Raw genomic sequence first — 19,625 nt, 5'->3', positions numbered from 1 at the left:
GAGATATTAGTCCTACTATATTTCAATGAAAAAGATAAGTCACTAAACTCAAAGGTCAACCCTTAATTTAACTTCAAGCAGTGACTTTTGGATCAATCATGAATTATTGAAATTTGACTAATTAAGCTGTTGAGTTAACCCGCCGGCATTTCAGTTTCCATATGTCCTACAATATTAATGTTTTATAATAGTGATTTGAATTTAGATTATTTTAAGGTAAATAAATACTTGATTAATAGGTTATAATTTTGAGTTAAAAGTTTTACATACAATGAGAAAAGGAACATTTATACCATGTTGTTGTGACCTTGTAAATTGAGACACTCATTTATACTATTTTGTATATCTTTATATAATTAATATTTTAACAATTCAACCGTTGAATTTATTAATATAATTGTACTAATCATATATATAAATTTTAATTGATTCGATATTCTTATCATATCGTTCTAAAATATTATATATATTAATATTTCTTAAATAATAATAAAATACATCAAATTTAACCTACATAATTTATATGAATAAGATATAAACTATATCTTAAATCATTTCTATTGAATGACTTGTTACTCAGATTCAGAACGTAATAGTGAGTGGATTAGTGGAGTTTGAGGTAATGAATAACTTATTAGGAGATTATTACTTATTCCTTTCTTATCATTTACTCGGTTGTTATAGGGAAAAGAGGTTGAATGTGACTGTGGGACCATCAAAAAAAGATAAGAGACACCAATCTAGTAATTCCATGCAAAAGGCAAGGCTACATATATAAATCACAACTTTAGCTATTCCATTGCTTTAAAGTCGCCTACTTCTATACAGTCCACAAAAACCCATTACAGAAACTCAAGAAACATGGGACAAAGTTCTGGTTATAACTACAGTACTTCAGTTCTGCAACTCATCACCATTGTTTCTTGTCTCGTGGTGCTCTCCTGTTCAGGATCCGTCAGTGCTTACAAGAACTACACAGTCGGTGGTTCCCTTGGTTGGTTTGATGCCCTCGAAAAGCCTGATGTTAATTACCAGAAATGGGCTGATTCCAAGAACTTCAGCTTGGGAGATTTCCTCAGTAAGTCCTTTTTATATATTTGTTTAGTTTCCTCTTTGAATCATATGTGATGAAAATCTATGGATTTTTAGTAAATATCCATTAATAGAAGAAAATCTTGTCGACCCCAAAGTAAGTAAATGTTTTAAAAACTTTTTTAAGTAGGGAGATCTTTAAGTTAATGAAAAGCTCCATTACTTGATCTGTTGTGCAGTTTTTTTAACAACATCCCCCTTTTTTCTTTGGCTGAATTTCTTTTTGTAAAAGATGAAACAGAGACTAATCCAAATTTGGATGATCCCTTGATTTCTTCTTAATTTTTCTCTCACTCATACCTCATCTCAGCTATAGATTTCATTTTACTGTCTTAAATATATACTTACATATGAGATTTTCACATCTATCCTAGACAGTTGGCCTAATATAAATCTCAACCTTTCTTCAAAATTGGTTTGTGTTTTTGAGTTTTAGCTGTTAATCTGCCATGGAGTTGATAGAAATCGGTAAATGGGAAGGGATAAAAGAGATGGATTGTGTTGCAAGAAGCCTCCTATCCCATGTGCAAATTCCATTGTCAGAATATTTTTGCTGACTGACATACTAAAAGTTGAGGGCATTAGATTCTTGGACTTTGAACATAACATGCATCCTCTCAACACCCCCTTTTCCAACCTGGCTGATAATGATTTTTTACTTGTCACACTGACTTAAATCGATGTATTTTAGCCGAATTAATAGGTTTATAATGTTAGATTATGTTAAAACTTGTTAGGGTATGGCTTTGAATTAAATATGCATCATTAGATATAGAGAGTTTTGTCTACATAAATTAATTTATTCTTTGTTTTTTTTTTTAATGCAAAAACTGGTGTTACATTAGAATTGTTGGTTTTCACGACATCGTTTTGATTTCGTTTAACGCACAGTCTTCAATACGGATAACAACCATTCAGTAATCCAAACATACAATTTCACCACATACAAGTTCTGCGATTACGACGACGCTCTTCAAAACGACACGATCGAATGGTCGGCGACGGATCCTTCGTCCACGGCGCCTCATCCAATCTCAGTAGCGGTTCCTCTACTGAAAGAAGGGATGAACTATTTCTTTTCCAGTGATTACGATGGGGAGCAATGTAACAATGGTCAGCATTTCAAGATAAACGTCACCCACGGCCAAGGGCTGCCGAAGAGCTTAGATCCGTCGGATGATGCGCCGGCGCCCAACAGCCCTGATTACAGGGGCGATGACTCCGCCCCTGAAACCATCGTGCCTGCCAACTTCAATCATCCCATTGAAGAGGAAAGCGATAAGGATGAAGCTTCTGGTTCGGGATCGGTTTATTTTAATACCAAATTCTATGGGCTTTTAATATTCTTACAAATTGTTTGCATATTTTTCAAAATTTGATGCTCCAGAAATTTTTTTATTATTACTATATTCTTTTTCTCCTTATACTTTAGGATTTGCGAGGGTGTGTTTAGGATTATATATCTGGTTTTTGTAAAATAACAGAAGTAGTAATATAATACAATAATTTTAAAATCATGATTTATTTATTAATTTCTTGTTCGGCATGATTGTGTTCCAAAATGTTATTTTTTCTAGTTAAATTTAGGAAAATTTAGATAGATGCTGTGAGTTTAATTTACTTTTTGTTTCATGTTACAGTGTTGAATCTCATCATCACCGTTATTTTTACACTAACTATAGATAAATTCATCGTCCATCTAAACCCACTATTATAATCATAAGTATGTTTTAAAAAATCTTAAATATAAATAAATTTGAATATTTATAATCAAAATTAATTATCACAATAATAAAATCAATAATTAAAATAAATTTAATAGAACTCACTCTTAAATCAAAATAAAATTTGAATTGAAATCTTTTTCCTAAGAAAATGTATTATTCATTTTATTTATTTAGGTAAATTTTATTATTAGTTATTCAATTATTAATAATTTTTAATCATACAACTATAAAAAGTTATAAAATCATCATCTAACAAATTAATTTTGCCTTTTTCAGTCAACAACTTACTAAAGGTGATAGTTTTAAAATTAGCATAATAACAAATTTAATCCTCAATATTTGTATATTGTGTAATTTAAAATTTTTTTACAGTTTTATTTTACTTTGATTCTTTTACATAAAAAGCTAAAGATAGAAATTCATCACCTAAATTTGATTGAAAATATACAATAATGTAAAATAATAATTTTTTCTCATTTTTTAATTAATATTCAATGTCACAAAAAATAAATATGTAAAAAATCAAATTATACAATGTATAAATATTAAAGATTAATTTTTTAAATTAAAACTAAATTGATATAATTCAATTATCACATTTTTAATATTTTTACTTACCGATTTCGGTATATGATAATTTGTGCATCATATCTCATATTAGTAATATAAATATAAACATTAAAATTATCAACATCATATCTTAATAAATTAATATTTTAACAAATCAATGATTAAATTTAACAAGCATGATAATAAAATTAGCACTTAAGATTTATTATTGCCCTTAATTATTTTTAATTATTTTGAAAGTATCATTTTACCTCAACCCTAAAAATTAGTTAATTTTTATTTTAAATTAAATAATTTGATTGAACTGATAAAAATTTAATAGCATTAACGTGATAGGGCATGTGACCGTTTACATGTAATTCATTATTGACGTAGGTTTTTTTTCTTTCTAACTTATAAACCTTATTAAAATTTGTTGAATCTTTTAGCAATTTATATTATTTTTTAAAAAAATTATAAAGTCAATGTGAATTGATAGTAAGTTGTCACCCAATCAATTTTTCCACCTAAAAATAAATAATTTAACTCAAATTTTAAAATAGAGGTCAAAACAATCTATAAAAAATTAATATCAAAATGATAAAATAATATAAATATTAAGAACTAAATTTATCATTATGTCAAGTTAATGAAAGTTTGATATTCAATCGTGTTTATCGAGAGCATTATTTTTACACAGTTAAATGTTTATTGCAAAAATATATATATATATATATTATTTTATTCTTCGTGTTTATTTTACCACTTAACAAAGTAATTTCTAAAGTCGGATGAAACAAAAGATTATTACCCTTCACACAGGGTTTTTTCACTAACACAAATAGGGTTGTGGAATTAATTCATGTAAAAGAATAGCATAGGATAATATTTAGTGGAGGAAACAAAATCAAAACATAAGGATTTACCTTTTTTCTTGGCAAATATCATGAAACATTTAATCATCATTAACATTTTAAAGGGTAAATACAACCACCACATTCCATGGGAATTATCCATGCTTTCCAATAACTAATAACATGGAAAACAACTAGAACCACCATGGCTGTTTAATCCTAGAAAAGAATGAAGATATATTGGGCCAAAAACAACATTCAACATTCAACAAACAACAACAAAACCATCCACAATTTTCATTCAACTTGGAAACATGGGTCAACTCAAACGTGCACTTCTTTCATGTCCTCCTCCGTTTTCCAGACAACATCTTCCAGACAGGTCGAAAGGCTTTTGTAGAACTGCAAAAGAAAAACCCCAAACCTTTTAATCGCCAGCAAAATAATAATCTCGGTAACGACTGAGTGAGTTTAGAAACACGAGAAATCAACTGCAACTCATGTATGTTGTCTATTTAAAGACCAGCAGACAGGTTTGATACTTGGTTTGAGTAAGCAGATAAGCTAGAGCATGTGTGTTTAACATTGGAGAATTTCAGTCTCACGATCGGACAACAAATTTTAGACATTATTGAGATGTAAGATGCTTTGTGATGGGCAATAATGGTCTAACTCGTATAATATAATAGTGACAATATAAGGACTAATCCAAAACTATGACAGGAATCGAAGTCATTTGGAACTTTCCATTTGCATTTAACCAACTTCTTTCTACCGGCAAAAACGTTCTTCCATTTCCATCAGGTATAACCAATTATATGCCGTTACATAACTCTAACAATACGATACATCTAAAAAATGTAATGAAATTGTAATGAGAGAATCATGGGGTACCGTATTGAATTCCAATGTGTCCCCCTTTGCTTTTCGGACCTCAACCATATGTAAACTAGGTGCCACTTGAAATATCTGATTAACAAAATAAACAGTTTAATTAAATACAAAACGTAAGCCAAGATTTAAAATAAAATGTTGCTTTAACTGTAAGTTACCTCAGTGGCGACATTAAGGTTTCCTTTTCTTCCTGCTTTCAAATTCTGGAGTCTCATCTACATAAAAACAATACAAAATAAATAAACTTTATATATAGATTTCGATAATTACCTTTATTATATCGTGTGTAAGATTTACTCACCTTGTAGTTTTTCTTGTGGACATCAAACCCGAGAGGCTTTGCAGCTTCTTCGATCTTATGGATGATCTCATTAGCAGGACATTTAGATGTAAACCTTGTTTCTCTCTTAAATCCCTGCAGAAAATGGAACAAGCAACGGTTCACATTTAGATGTAAATAGCCAGTATAATATTATTAGTAATCTTTCTCAAGCAAATAGACACTATATGTCTGCTTTCTTAATCGGCTTTGATAGCCTATTGATATCAGATAATGTCCTATTTGGCACTGGACATACTGCGGATTTCAGGTTTCCTTTCTAGTGACAATGAAGTCATGCAAAGGAAAGGTAATGACCAGGTTTTGACAGTTGATATACAAAAACGAAAAGCCTTTTAACATACAAACCTCTTCTGCATCAAACAGGTTCCCAAGGTTTAACCCTTTTGACATAGAAATTAACTCAAATGCATTCATAGCTGTTGGTTGTTCGTCTCTCTGTTCTGTTACATGGTGCTCCTGTTATGTTAACCAACATATTGAAATTATTAAGATTAAAAATCAAAGAAGCACCAAATATAACAGCAGTTGTCCAATATGCGGATGTCAACTTAGAGAAAGACTGCATCAACTTACTTCATAATCTTTAAAAACAGCTTCTACATCGTCTAAATTCGTATCGTCTTTCTCCTTGAACACAGGAGGCTTGTAACCCTTTTTAAACCATTCATCTTTCAAAATTTCAGGAATAGTAATGCGCTGCAACATGAGAAAAATATATGTACAAATTAACCTTATGCTAAGTCGATATGATTAGATAAAAGCAAAACAAAATCTTGTGAAGGCAAATGATTCCCAAACATTTAAGTCCAACATAAAAATGCATGAATACAAGCAGAATATGAACCTTGAAGCCGAAACGAACTGTCTTTTATGCACTTGTGGTTTAAATTTTCATAAATTGATAACATAGTAAGAGGTCATCAACTTCAAATTCAGAATACATGATCAATAAATTCATGGGTGGCTTTGATGAAAAATGAACCCACAAAAGGATAAGGAGTTATAAGGTGTGGTTATCTTTCCTTAGAAATTATATTCAGACAGCGAGCTGAAATCTTTGAGAGATGAAAAGAGGAAAAAGAGAAAGAGCAGATAGAATTATACATTTTTAATATCTATCTGGCAGATTTCTCGGACTCCATCTCCCACGCTTATGTCCGCTAACAAGGAAAATGTGTTAGACTATATTTATTGAAGAAGGAGGGGCAAAAGACAAATGAATAAAAACACAGTAAAATACAATATTATTTCTGTCGTTTCAGACTATAATTATTGCACATTCAACAAGAATTTAACCAAGCAAATTTTTTATAGGACATTCTTTTTTTCTGTCATGAGTATAGCTTTGTTCTATCTAGTTCTAGAAGCTTTACTTAGCATAGCAATATACAATGTTATTTCACTTGCCATCACCATACAAAGTAAAGAAATCTTTTGCCCCTCTTCCTATTCAACGCACACAGAATTTAATATCCAATCTTGAAACACATCCAGGTAAGGAGAGTTAGGCATAGTAACTTACAGTCATCGGGTTTGGATCCAGGATTTGAGTTATCAATTTCATTGCACTAAAAGATAACCAAGGGGGGCAAGTGAATTCAGCTGCTGAAATCTGTATATTCGCAAAATCAGAGTGAAAATCAGGCAACGAGTGCAATGGATAACTGCAACATGCAATTACGAAACACAGACCTTTTTGTACAGGTTCATAAGATTAGAATCATCGAAAGGCAAGTAACCTGCAAGCAGCACAAAGAGTATCACTCCACACGACCACAGGTCTGCAGTAGCTCCATCATAGCCTCCATCATCAAGGACCTATGCATAGGAAGAGAGAAGATTGTTAATAACTGGGGTTTCTAAGGGGTTATACAATTACAAATGATGGAAGGAAAATTTAGTGTGATTGAACTACTGTCCGCACCTCAGGAGCAACGTAATTTGGTGTTCCACAGGTAGTGTGAAGGAGACCATCATCCTATAAATTCAACTTCAGATTAGAAATATTTCTGAATGTTCTAAAGCCATCAAAGGCACACGGAGACCCAATCTTACAAGATTACGGGATCAATCAGTTACATCAAGATTCAGGACCTTAAAATATTCACATGAATGTTTAAATAAGTAGGATAAATAACACAGACAACAAAGAAGTTAAAGACTAGACAAAGCTTAATAATGTATCATGTAGAAGGAAAAAGAGGATGTCATAATTACCCTGACTTGCTTAGATAGTGCACTCAACCCAAAGTCAGAAACTTTGAGGTTACCATATGCATCCAACAGCAAATTTTCAGGCTGCAAGAAGATCAAGAGGAAGTATATATGAACTTCATTTCCTGATAGCATAAGATGCATCCATGCATGCACATATATGCATAAGTATAAACATATTCTCCTTAAAGGGTGCCAAGTTTAAATACCTTAAGATCCCTATGGTAGACGCCTCTGCTATGGCAGTAATCAACAACATTAATGAGCTGGTGGAAATATCTCCGTGCCTCATCTTCTCTCATCCTTCCGTTGTTTACCTTCAGAATTAAGAAATGGTTTAAAGATATACAAGATCTAAAGTTAGCTTCTCTTAAAACAAGGTACAAATATTAAATCAGTACTGAAACTAGGAAACATATTAGTGCAGCTCCACCAACACGATGAGAATCTAACATAATATGCAAGTATCACAGATATCATCAACTTACAATTTTGTCAAAGAGCTCTCCCCCGGTGACATACTCCAAAACAATAAATATCTTTGTCTTGCTTCCCATTATCTGAATAAAAGCAAACAAAATAATCTGATACAAACATCCAAAGCTCTACTAAAATGATAGACGAACGAAAATGCTAACGGATGGTTTTCTCTTAGATACTTAACTGCTGTAGGTGAAAAACATTAGATCAGAAGGCAAGATGAAACAGAAAACGAGAAGTTCTTAGGTTTGTTTTAAACAGGCATTGCAAGAGATTGGTCATTAAAAAAAGCTTGGATGTTGCTCTTTCATCTTTGATCATATACCCAGTTCAAATATGAATGTTATAAAGATCAATAAAGATGGTAGTAAACAAAAGCCAAAATTTTCATATAATGTTGAAGCTTGGAGAAATCATGCCACCATTTCAATGCTAATGCTACAGATAGAAATGAAGAAGGGAGGCTTTGTTTCAGAATACAAGATTCTTGAAAATGGTCCAAATCTGCAACTCATTATTGAGGAATATGAATTTTACCGCATAAATCATAATCATACTCTAGAGAAAAAGAAGAATGAGTAGATGGTGCATATATCAAGCCCCCACCCTCCCCCGGAACCCAACCGGTCAACCAGAACACAGAGAGAGAGAGAGAGAGAGATAGAAACCTCGTATAAACGGACAACATTTGGATGCTTTATCAACTTCATTGTTGCTATTTCCCTCTTGATCTGCAAAAGCAAGCAAGAAAACAACTTTAGATGCAATATCTGAAAAGTAGAATTTCGTTTCTCAAAATGTGGGTAATAATAGCTTTGACAAACTATGAAAATAGATATAGAGAAGAGAAAAGGAAGCATGCAGAAGAAAAGAAACCTGTTCAGCCATCTTGTGCTTGAGAACCTTCTCTTTATCAAGGATCTTAAGTGCCACAGGTTCTCCAGTCTCTGTATTTCTTGCAAACTTCACTTTAGCAAATGTTCCTTCCCCAATTGTCCTTCCTATCTCATATTTACCCACGCGCCGCTTAATTTTAGATTGACTCATTTCTCTTATATCTTTACTTCACTTTTGCAAGCTCTGAAAACCTGTTCCTGAGACGAGCATCTTTATCACTCAATTTTGCAGTATCACACAGCATCAAATCATAAAAAGAAGGGCTTAAAACACCAAATTATGAAGCAAAAGGAACGTTGAAAAGTGACTATTCAATCTTTAAAAACTCCTCATTAACATTTAGCACAAGAACATTATCTGGAATATGCGAATCTCAGTTCAAGTAGAAAAATTGGTGGAAATTCAATTTGAAGCAATAAAACTGATCTAATCCCTAGAATATGAAAGGTAATTGTCATTGAAATGGCATCAGACATAAAAAAATAAACATATGATCAAAACGAGAAAAAAAAAAAGGTAAAATCTCGGCAAAATAAAACGGCCAAATGGAGTAAACTACTCACAATTAACACTCAATAGATTTTTTTGCTAAGAACCTCAAAAGTACAGAGGTATGTCCTTTAAATTTATTTTTTTCAAATGATGCAGAAATCTGGAAAATTCAGCTTAAATAAGAGAGAGAGAGAAAAAAAAGTATTTTGCATCAACCTCATCATAGATAATAAAATAATCAACAGCTAACAAATTGACATAAACAAATGAACTAGTACATAAAATATTACCCCCCTAGATCTTTTCCCCTCGCTTACAACCACGAATTTTTTGTTGGTATTAAAAAATACATCATAAGGAAAACAATTAAATTTTTTAAAGTGAGAAATGCATGCATTACGCCCCCGAAGCCATGAAATTTAAACTAATCGCCCACACTAGAGACAAAATCAAGCGTAAAGCTTTTGCTGGTTTAAGGAACTCGAGAATTACCCAGAAAAGCAAAATAAATTTGGCGGTTGAATTGATATCAGAAAGGCTGAGCTGAGGCCTATAAGGGTCAAGAACCATCAACCAACAGTCAAAACTCCAATCTCTTTTGTACGAAAATGTACAAGCTTCAAAGCAAATTCGATTACGGCACTACAAACTAGAAAGTATAGAATTCTAAGTAGTATATATAGCAATTAAATAATAAAAGAATAATTATTTATTCGTATATGATTGAAAGAATGATCATTATTGGAGGAGAAAAAAGAAAAAGGGATATACTTGAGAAGAGAAGTGGATAAGAAAGGAAGAATTACGAGCTTCTTGAGGCTGAGCGGAAAAAGGAAAAATGGCTTTTGAGTTAGTTCAAGAGGCGGACATAAATAAGAAGAGCCGAAATAAAAGACTCAGCTGAGACCATAACCAGACAAGCTTTTGCCACCTGCTACTTTTTTCTTGTTTGTTTTAAATTATATAAACGAAAGGGTGGGTTGATTAATAATTCAACAAACCTGAATTTTCTTAGCCATTAATAGCTACCTAAAATAAATGATACTGATGGAAAAGGTGGTGAGAAAGGATACTGTAAAAACATAAATAAATGATGATTGTAAGAAAAAGTGGAACTCTTGTGGTCCACGACACGGTCCCCCGTCTGGTTAATCAACGTATTTCTGTCTGAAAGTGACCCCACTGGTTACCGCAGCAATCATTTTTTTTTCTAATTTAAATTACACATTCAATTTGTAAATATAATTAATTATAGATATCAAACTTTGGTATTTGATTTATGAATGAATTTATAAAATTAAATAAATAATTTTTTGTTTTTATTTATATAAGTATATGTATATATAAATTAATAATAAAATGACGTAGTTAGAGTGTTTGTAATTTGTGAAAATTAATTTAAAATAATAAATTATGTATATAATTATATAAAATTAAAATTTATGTACTAAATTAATTTTTAAATTAAGGATTTTTGTATTCTTTTTATGGATATTCCTTTACTTTACTTCAACATTGACCATGATACAATAATGTAAAATATATTATTGAAATCGTATTTTTAAAATATTAATCTCATTTGTTTCGAGTTTTACCATAATACAACAATTTTAGTATTATTATTATCGGTTAAATTGTGCATATATGTCATTTTTTTGTTAATGAGCCAAATAGGCGCTTTTTTTCAAGATTTAGGAAAATAGGTCGATTTTGGAGAAAGGGTGTGAAAGCGCGAAAGCGCGAAAGCGTTTTTTGAAAATTCCAAAGAAAACATGCCCAATTGAACGAGTTTTCCCTGACATATCAGCAAAAGTTTGTCCAGCTGGACGAGCTTTCCTGCCAATTATTCAGAAAGCTTGCCCAGTTGCACGAGCTTTTCTGCTAACTATGCAGAAAGTGCACCCAACTGGAGGCACTTTTCATAGTTTCTCTCCAAAATTAGCCTATTTTCCTAAATCTTCAAAAACCAATCTATTTAACCAATTTTTTTTTAAAAAGACACATATAGTTAATTTACCCGTTGTTATCATTATTATCAATCATTTACCCTTTTTTAAATGTAAAAAAACCCAATAGCTTGATAAATAAAAGAATAAGCCTTTATTAAAAATTGTTTACTAAAAAAAACTTTGGTCATGAAATATGTGTGTGGTTGGAACAATTTCCTGCACATGTGCTTACACAAAGCTGAATTTCCCTTTCAAATGAAGTTAATAAATTAGCTTATTATAATAATATGAAGCACAATTAAATCGTTTTTTAACATTTGTTATCTAAATGGTTCTTTTTAAAAATTGAGATTAAAACCAAATTAAAAAGATTAAAGTTATGGAGAGCCCGATTAAGAGGGTGCATGAGTAGGATCAAAATTAAGTCAGGAAAGAAAAACACAAGTAAAAATATGAAAAAGAAAATCACTTAGGGGCTTTCTTTGATAATTTATAGGAATGGTAACGGTTTAAATACTTGTCCTGGTTTATTATTCTTGTAGTTTTTCCATAATATTCAATTCATTTTATTTGATTAATATTTTAATTCAAATCCTATAACAATGTAGGTTAAATACTAAATTAAATTCTTTTATTAAGATAACATGAATAATTAAATAAGAATAAATATAAAATTCAAATTCACTAATCTTAATAAAATTAAGAAAACATGAATAATTTTATAATAAAAGAAGAAAGAAAACATGAATAATAAAATAGGAAAAATATATCAAATTTAACGTTTAATGTTGGATTTTATATTTTTTCTTATTTCATTTGGTATTATTTTTCTAGATTTAAATATTTTCAATTTTGAGAATTCTTTTAAAATTTTATATATGTTTTAAAATTATTAGTAAAAGTTTATTAAATTAAAACTAAATTAAGAAAATATGTAAAATTTGAAAATTAAAACTATTATCATACCAATTAAATGTTAGAAACATTAAACTGTAATTAATTATTTTTAATTATTTATTTTTGAAAGTTACCTCAAATTTTTTGAAACGGACAAATTTACTCGAAACTGACGACAGATCTTTTTATCCATTTTCAAGCTTAGGGTGGATTTGGATGGGCGATTGGGTGCGGTGCAATGCGTTTAATTTACTTTTTGTCTCACGCTACAATATCACTACAGTATCTAATCTCACCCCCACCGCTGTTTTTACATTAACCGCAAGTAAACGCACCGCCGATCCAAACTCACCCTTATTCTCAATAAATACAGTGAGGGGAACCCGTTTGAGTTGTCACCCTTCCCAAGGGGTTTGAAATTTGGACCACTTGGTTTTTCCCTCCGCGTTAAATTCACATCACAGTCTGTGTCTCCAGTGAGTAGTCTGTGTCTCCAGTGAGTGATTGTTACTTGCGCTGTCCTTCCCATCCAGTTACCAAAGTAATTGGCCTACATTTTTCATCAATGTGGTGGGTAGGTACTGTACTCGCATTTCAACCACATTGATTCGATGCGCTACGTATCAATTTTAAGATCTCAACTTCGCCTGTGATACGTTGAACCAAAAAAAAAACCCTTGGGCTTTGGTAACTATCCGTACAGGTCTACAGTATTAATAAAAATTTTCTGACATTTTTAAATCAATATTTTTTGTGTTTTTTTCCATTTTTTCATCTTTTAATATTTATATTTTCATATGAACATATTTATATTAAATCCCCGTGCATACTGCATAGTTGATACCTTAACAAAGGCAGTTACGGATTTCGTAGTTGTTCGAAATCAAAGGCCCTAATAAAAAAGCCGGCAGATCTTCTTGATGAAATAATACAAGGAAACATGTTTAACCAGTCAATGACTTGGATCATAAATCAAACATCAAGTTTATGACAGATGAGAAATTAGTGAAGATCAAAATACCATTGCAACAGTATTCTGGCTCCACTCATGTTTAATCGGCATCCATCTCTTCTAGGGCAACCCTAGCCGCAGCCTTAGCCTCCTCCAAAAGGTCATCGGGAACCTGAAATCCAACCATCGACATTTTTTATGAATACAAACATGTAAACATATGGGAATAGTGCAATAAATTATCCGTGAAAGGAATTTAATGACATCGAAACAAAGAGTCATTAATCATTCATTGCACCGAAGTCTCGCCAATGATTTAGTTAAGCTAGCTAACATTCCTAATTTTTACTTTCTTTAGGCAACTAAGCGACAGTATCTGAAAAAGAAAATGGGTCTGCCATGCTAAAGTAATTGTTTGAGCATACAAGCAAATAGAGGATAAAATGTAAAAGCATTCAAAAAAAAGTGCAGGTAAACCCAATTGAAGATAAAGCAGGAGAAAGATTTCAAGTTGGTTCTTGACATGTTTGGTGAAAGCCCACAAATGTCTCCTGGATGCAGAAAGCTAAGAAGCTAATCACGGATTTGTTTACTTGAGATTTTATTTTGCTAATCTTGTTATATTTACGGAGCTTAAAATTGTAATATTTTATAAGTTTAGGATTATATTTAGTATTTTAAAATAATATAGGTTTTATCTTAGAGTTGGCTTCGTTACGCTATTACGTTTTTGTTTTCTAGTCCAGTTTGTTTAAGCTATCTATTTTCAATTAAAAAAAGGTTGTGTCCCTATTTTCTTGAGTTTCAAGCATGTTAGCTCAGAGCTATATTATGCATCAGACATAGATATGTTCAATTTTTTCTGTGTTTTTTCATCTGGGTCTTTGTAGAGTCATATATCTATACTAAAATTCAAATATGCATCTGACATGAGTGATGGGCCTGGGTACTCTTAAGGAAAAACGTAGGCTTAGAGTCCAAGTTAAGGGTCTATACAAACTAACGTACTTTCTATTAAGGGGTAGACATGCAATTAATTCAAGCTTATTGCTTTTCCGGTTATTGAACTTTAAACCCTAGTCCCTAAGATATCCTGAATCACTTCCATCATGTCATTCAATGGGAGATTCTTGTGTCAAAAGTGGCCAGAAAGACATGGGTAAAAGAATAAAAATACCCTACTTTTTCAAATCCTAGTATACGGTCTTAAATGAGCAAAATGGCAAGGTCAATTTCATGCAACCAACATTGTCTAGGACAACAAGGGCATCATTATGTTGTTCTAGCTAGTTAGAAAGTTGAAACAAATACCATATTAAGAGACGGTAAGAATTACCTTTTGATGTTGTTGCTTGGACTCGTCACAGACCCAACTCATCTCAAGTTCAAAGGCCTTATCCTTTGCTTCGTCATGTACCTTGTATATGCTGTTCACAAATGACTCGCATGGTTAACATCTAGTGCTAGCATTGAAAACTTGCATTCAGAGAGAAAAGTAAGAAAATACCACGTATGGCAATGCATGATGAATATGAAAATTTAACATTAAAAGAAAGTACTCCTCTTGCACCTCCATCTTAGAAGTTTACAGTTCTCTTGCTCACTTCAAATTTTGTTTTGAATTTTATGAACTGCAAGAAAATGGCAACACTACTGGTATTTATTGCCAACTCAGTGGAAGGGTAATTAAACTATTCCCTAACTGTTGCCTATAAGATAGATTTCAGTTTGTTGTAATACGTACGGTCATATTGTGGAAGGCACTCAAACAAAAACCCATAATCCAAACACGTTATCATAAACTATTACTATTGCCAGAGAACTGAGGTTGCTTTTAGTTGGTGTTTGGATAAGAGAGAAATAAGACTTTTCTTTGGCAAGTAGGATCTTATAGTAGGGCACCACACACACACAAATCCATAATCCAAACAAGGTTCATATAGTTAGTTCTTACTTAATGATGTAGGTAAATGTTTCCACCGCAGGTCCAAGGCCAAATTCTGACATATAGGTGTTAAATCAGATTTGCCACAGGATTAAACTATTTTATATACTCTGCGTTACAGTTTCAGTAGCCAACAGCTTTAGCAATATGAAAGAGGAAATGAATTAAATTTAAGACAATCTTTTAGAACATCTTTGTAAAATGATCTCTTTTGAGGTAAAACAAAAGCTTAAAGTTACGTTAAACTCTAGGCAGCTAATTTCTACCATACTATGTAGTTGAGTTTTAGCATGCATGTACCCTAGTTCATCAGGGAAAACATAAATCTTACCCCACATTGAGAGTCATACATTGTGGTAAGCTAGAGACATCGCAAAGAATAGACAAATTAACAGAGAATAAGAAAACCAATTTGATGTTGTTGCCTAATGCAAAGACAACAAAGAACAGCATTTAAAATGACAGTTCAAGCAAGAATCTTCAAAAGTGAAGATTAAGAAAAAAAAAGTGCACATAAAATTTTAGAACCAACAATTAACGTCCCCAGAATCAAAATAACCATATTAGAACAAAAACAGGAAGAATTAAGATAGCCAAAACTCACATTTTGGCTACTTCAATGACCCCTTCTCTGCATGTCATTTCAGACAGCTTCAACTTTTCAATTTCCCTGTCCACAATCGATTCAGCCATTAAATTATGAGATGCTTAGAAGATGAATGTAGAGAGAAAGAGATAACCAAAGATTACAAAGGTTGTGATAATAAGAAAGATTTTAACTTTTTTATATCCATCGGAGTACACAGCACCAAAACAAACAGAATGGATAAAACCATTTCATGTAGCTAGGACCAACCAGTTTGATGTAAAGGCCACATTGAGTCGTGTTGATGAATCATAGGCAAATATGGCAAGTAGTGAAACAGCAGATAGTGCACAACTCGTACATCATTTTCCTTAATCCACCTTGCTTCATCCACTCCACATTTTTGTACCTTTTTCTTATATCTGACTAATTCAAACTTGGATTAGGACTCTCTTGCTCTCCATTGAGAGTTTTTTATTTCAAACTGTAAAGGTTTCTCTATGATGCATCCAATTTTGCTCTATTAGAAAAAAAGGGGCAGATCACAATATTGAAGGAAAGCATAGCTGGGGGATTAATCTTAACAATTCGAGAGAATGACAGGAATATATCCTTTGCTGATTGGTTTTCATAAAAGACAAGATATAAGAAGGGGAAAATGATATCGTTAGAAGGCCCTTCAACAGGATGACCATTGCATCCAAATTCTATACTAGATTTCACTGGTTGAGATGGAAACAAGTAAAAGTACGGAATATATAATGCTCCAATCATTGATCTCATCTAACTAGCTAGCATGACAAAATGACTTCCATTAAAAGTCATCCTCTAAGTTCCACATGAAAGAAATAGTTTGAATCTTACGTTTTGGCAGCTTGTTTTCCCTTCCCAACTGCAGCACCAAAGTATCTCTATACAGGAAGAAATACATTATTGACTGGCAAAGAAGATAAATATACCGATAGAACTAGCAACAAGAAAAATGAAGAACAATGAAGCCCCATTCGCAAGAAATGAACTTACATAGGAGATGCCAGACGGTTCAACCATGTATAATTGGGGTCCATCTCTATCATAACCTCCTAGAATTACCCCACAGCCAAAAGGCCTGAGCCACCAGTAAAGAGTGCATAAATGGACATAACTTGCAACGCGTTCAGCAAGTTCTTTGACAGGAATGGGTTCACCATACACACTAAACCACCAGGTCCACCACCAACAAAATACAATTACATTTAGGTGAAAACATAACAACATAATTAAAGCTGAATTTAAGAAATTGATGTACGGGAGAAAAATAAATACAGACCTTTGATAACTAGTAGCTTCAGATTTAGCACGGGCCACAATTTGTCTGCCGTCAGCTGCTAATCCAGCTACTGCCTAAATTAGAGCATCCAATATCAGGGGAAAGAGAGAGCGAGAGACTAAGAATCCAAAGCTAGCATTGAAAAATAACAATGTGGCTAAAGATGCAATAAATTGAAGTTAAAAGCTGAAAAAACGGGGGAGGAAACTAGGGAATACCATGCCGGAATGACGATGAACGGAAAGGATTCTACGATTAGAGCCAGGTAACATCATTTTTGATGCTATCAGCTTCTCCACTCCCTTGAAAAAGCAATATCCGTTTTAACGAAACTATTTTATATTCAAAATAAGCAATCAAAGTAAAAGAAAAAGAAGCATACCATAACGATCCCATCTTTGCATTTTATTCCAATTACAGTTCTGAAAAATAAAGATAATTGAGAACCTAAAAATAGCAGAATGTGTATATAATTATTAGTGAAAAAAGAAGAACGACGAACCCACTGTTATCGACGGCCTTGGAGGCGTACTCGATCTGAAAAACGCGGCCGTCGGGAGAGAAAGTGGTGACTGAGAGATCGTAACCAGTTCCAATGCTGCTCATCTTTCTTCTCTTCCTTGCACTTGCTTTTCCTACTTCTCACACTTGGTTGTTGTTCTTCCTTTCTGTTTCTTCTTCTTCTACGTTGCTCGGCCTTAGTTAAATATAAATTTCTCTGTGTTGTGTTCCCAGTTTTCTTTCTTCTCAAGTCAAGACCTTTCACCCTGATGGGCCTTTTACGGCCGATGAAGTTCCAACTCCATTTCAGTATTTTGCCGGACCAGCCCAACTCTAATTACTCCTCGCTTCAGGCCCTTAGTACCGGCCTCACAACTCGCAATGCTAAGGGTACAAAAATGTAGTCCAACACTGTTGAGTTAATAATCATCTTTTGTTGTATACTACTCGGCTACAAACATTGAAGATGTAGTAAAATAGACATGAAAAATGCTTTTATTATAATAAAACAGTATCCTAATCGGATAATCACTGTTGATGTCTTCTCCAATTTTTAATGTACCAAAAAAGAATATAACGTTATACTCAAATTTTATTTTTAAATTTCAAACAAAAATAGCACGACCCTCAAACTTGTTAATACATTCAATTTTAGATTTTTAGAAAATGATTTTTGAAAAATGGATTGGTTTTTTAGAAAAATTAATATTTTTTATATTAGGATGATTTTAGTAGAATATTTTCTATTATTTAATACAGTTTTTCAACTTATTTTAAAAAAAAAATCTACTGATGTTATTAAAATAATGAAGAACCGAACAGGCCACAAATCCAAGAATCAGCAAAGCCAGCTATTCACCAACAAATGGGCCACCAAACGGTGCACCCGAAAAAACAAAATAAACCCTAATTCAAACAAAAGCAGAAAACCTAAAGAGAAAGCAAAAACAGCCTCTGTTCGTCTCCCTCAATCCGTTCAAACGCCGTTTTCGCATCAGTAGCAGAGGTAAGTGCTTCTCACCCTTCGCAGGGAAAATAATCATCAGAATATCCAAGCCCTCTGCTTAAAACTGAGTTCTTCGGAACCAAACCAACGAATTTCCGGTCTCAGCCCTTGCCTTTCAAAATCATTCATTTTCGATCCCAATCCTATCTTTATTAACAATATCATCAACTGAGCCGGAGCCTCTTTTTGAACTTATTTTTAAAAATTATTTTCAGTAAAACAAATACATTATAAATTATATTTATTGCGAAATATTATAGAAGCATTTGATTAAGTAAAACTTAATTTGGAATTATATATATATATATGGAAGTGGATAGTAATATATTAGAGCTAGAAGAACTCATTGTAGTTGGAAACGATAAATAATGTTAAGAATAATTTAAACAAATATTTTCTTTTTAAAGTGACAGAGACTCATTTATATTATTAAAATAATTTATTAGTAAATATTCATTAATTGTAATATATATTTATTATTAAAATATTAATAGAATTTTTAATACAATATTAAAAATCATTTAAAATTAAAATTTAATATTAATGTTAAAATTTTATTATTAAAACAAAATTGTAACATTAAGTATTTTTTCAAAATAATAAATAAATTTGCTTAATAATATTAAAATTATAATACAAGAAAATCAATATTTTAATATTTCAAAAATAGAAACTAAAATTTGTTATTAATAACTTGTGTTTGATTAAATTAAATTTTATATAAAAATCAAGAGAGATTTTTAAAAAATTTACCCTTTTCAGAAAGGGAATTGGATTTAAAAAGAATGGACTTAAATAAGGTTTTTTCATAAAATAATATAAAAATATTTTCGATAAATTATTTTTTAGAAAATAAATATACCCTCAAGGTGGGATTTCTATTTTAATTTATTTCGGATGATTTATTGACTTTAGAGAAAAGTAGAACATATATGTTC

At 31.9% G+C, this 19,625-nt stretch overlaps 3 protein-coding genes across 6 annotated transcripts; 1 reads left to right on the top strand and 2 right to left on the bottom strand.

The window, feature by feature from the left end:
* The first annotated feature begins 796 nt into the window (after positions 1-796).
* LOC105770764 (blue copper protein) lies at positions 797-2,624 on the top strand. The gene is made up of 2 exons (XM_012592103.2): positions 797-1,078; positions 1,984-2,624. Exons 1-2 carry the CDS (start codon positions 862-864, stop codon positions 2,469-2,471), a joined length of 705 nt encoding a protein of 234 aa, XP_012447557.1. The 5' UTR covers positions 797-861; the 3' UTR covers positions 2,472-2,624.
* A 1,671-nt stretch (positions 2,625-4,295) lies between these two features.
* LOC105768034 (CBL-interacting serine/threonine-protein kinase 3) lies at positions 4,296-10,292 on the bottom strand. 4 transcript variants are annotated; one of them, XM_012587730.2, is made up of 15 exons: positions 10,035-10,283; positions 9,030-9,247; positions 8,822-8,884; positions 8,162-8,233; positions 7,883-7,990; positions 7,677-7,757; positions 7,384-7,437; positions 7,152-7,277; positions 6,982-7,071; positions 6,033-6,155; positions 5,805-5,915; positions 5,418-5,531; positions 5,275-5,331; positions 5,117-5,191; positions 4,296-4,624 (listed from the first exon to the last, which is right to left on the bottom strand). In XM_012587730.2, the coding sequence occupies exons 2-15, from the start codon at positions 9,198-9,200 to the stop codon at positions 4,547-4,549; spliced, it is 1,323 nt and encodes a 440-aa protein (XP_012443184.1). In that variant the 5' UTR covers positions 9,201-9,247; positions 10,035-10,283; the 3' UTR covers positions 4,296-4,546. The 4 variants fall into 4 exon arrangements, 3 of the variants coding, with proteins under 3 accessions (XP_012443184.1, XP_012443192.1, XP_052487501.1); XM_012587738.2 differs by lacking the exon at positions 10,035-10,283 and adding an exon at positions 9,833-9,955; XR_008196216.1 differs by lacking the exons at positions 4,296-4,624; positions 5,117-5,191; positions 5,275-5,331; positions 5,418-5,531 and adding an exon at positions 6,564-6,609 and having other exon boundaries at positions 5,888-5,915; positions 10,035-10,292.
* Positions 10,293-13,261: 2,969 nt separating this feature from the next.
* LOC105768036 (proteasome subunit alpha type-3) lies at positions 13,262-17,891 on the bottom strand. Its single transcript, XM_012587740.2, has 9 exons — positions 17,683-17,891; positions 17,563-17,602; positions 17,399-17,482; positions 17,181-17,254; positions 16,895-17,066; positions 16,736-16,782; positions 15,890-15,955; positions 14,677-14,767; positions 13,262-13,512 (listed from the first exon to the last, which is right to left on the bottom strand). The coding sequence occupies exons 1-9, from the start codon at positions 17,784-17,786 to the stop codon at positions 13,441-13,443; spliced, it is 750 nt and encodes a 249-aa protein (XP_012443194.1). The 5' UTR covers positions 17,787-17,891; the 3' UTR covers positions 13,262-13,440.
* Positions 17,892-19,625: the final 1,734 nt, after the last annotated feature.

This window comes from Gossypium raimondii, chromosome 5 (assembly GCF_025698545.1).
Source record: "Gossypium raimondii isolate GPD5lz chromosome 5, ASM2569854v1, whole genome shotgun sequence".
In the NCBI taxonomy this organism is placed as follows: Eukaryota; Viridiplantae; Streptophyta; class Magnoliopsida; order Malvales; family Malvaceae; genus Gossypium; species Gossypium raimondii.
Note: the sequence above shows the minus strand (reverse complement) of the source record. Positions and strands in the feature narration are given on the sequence as shown.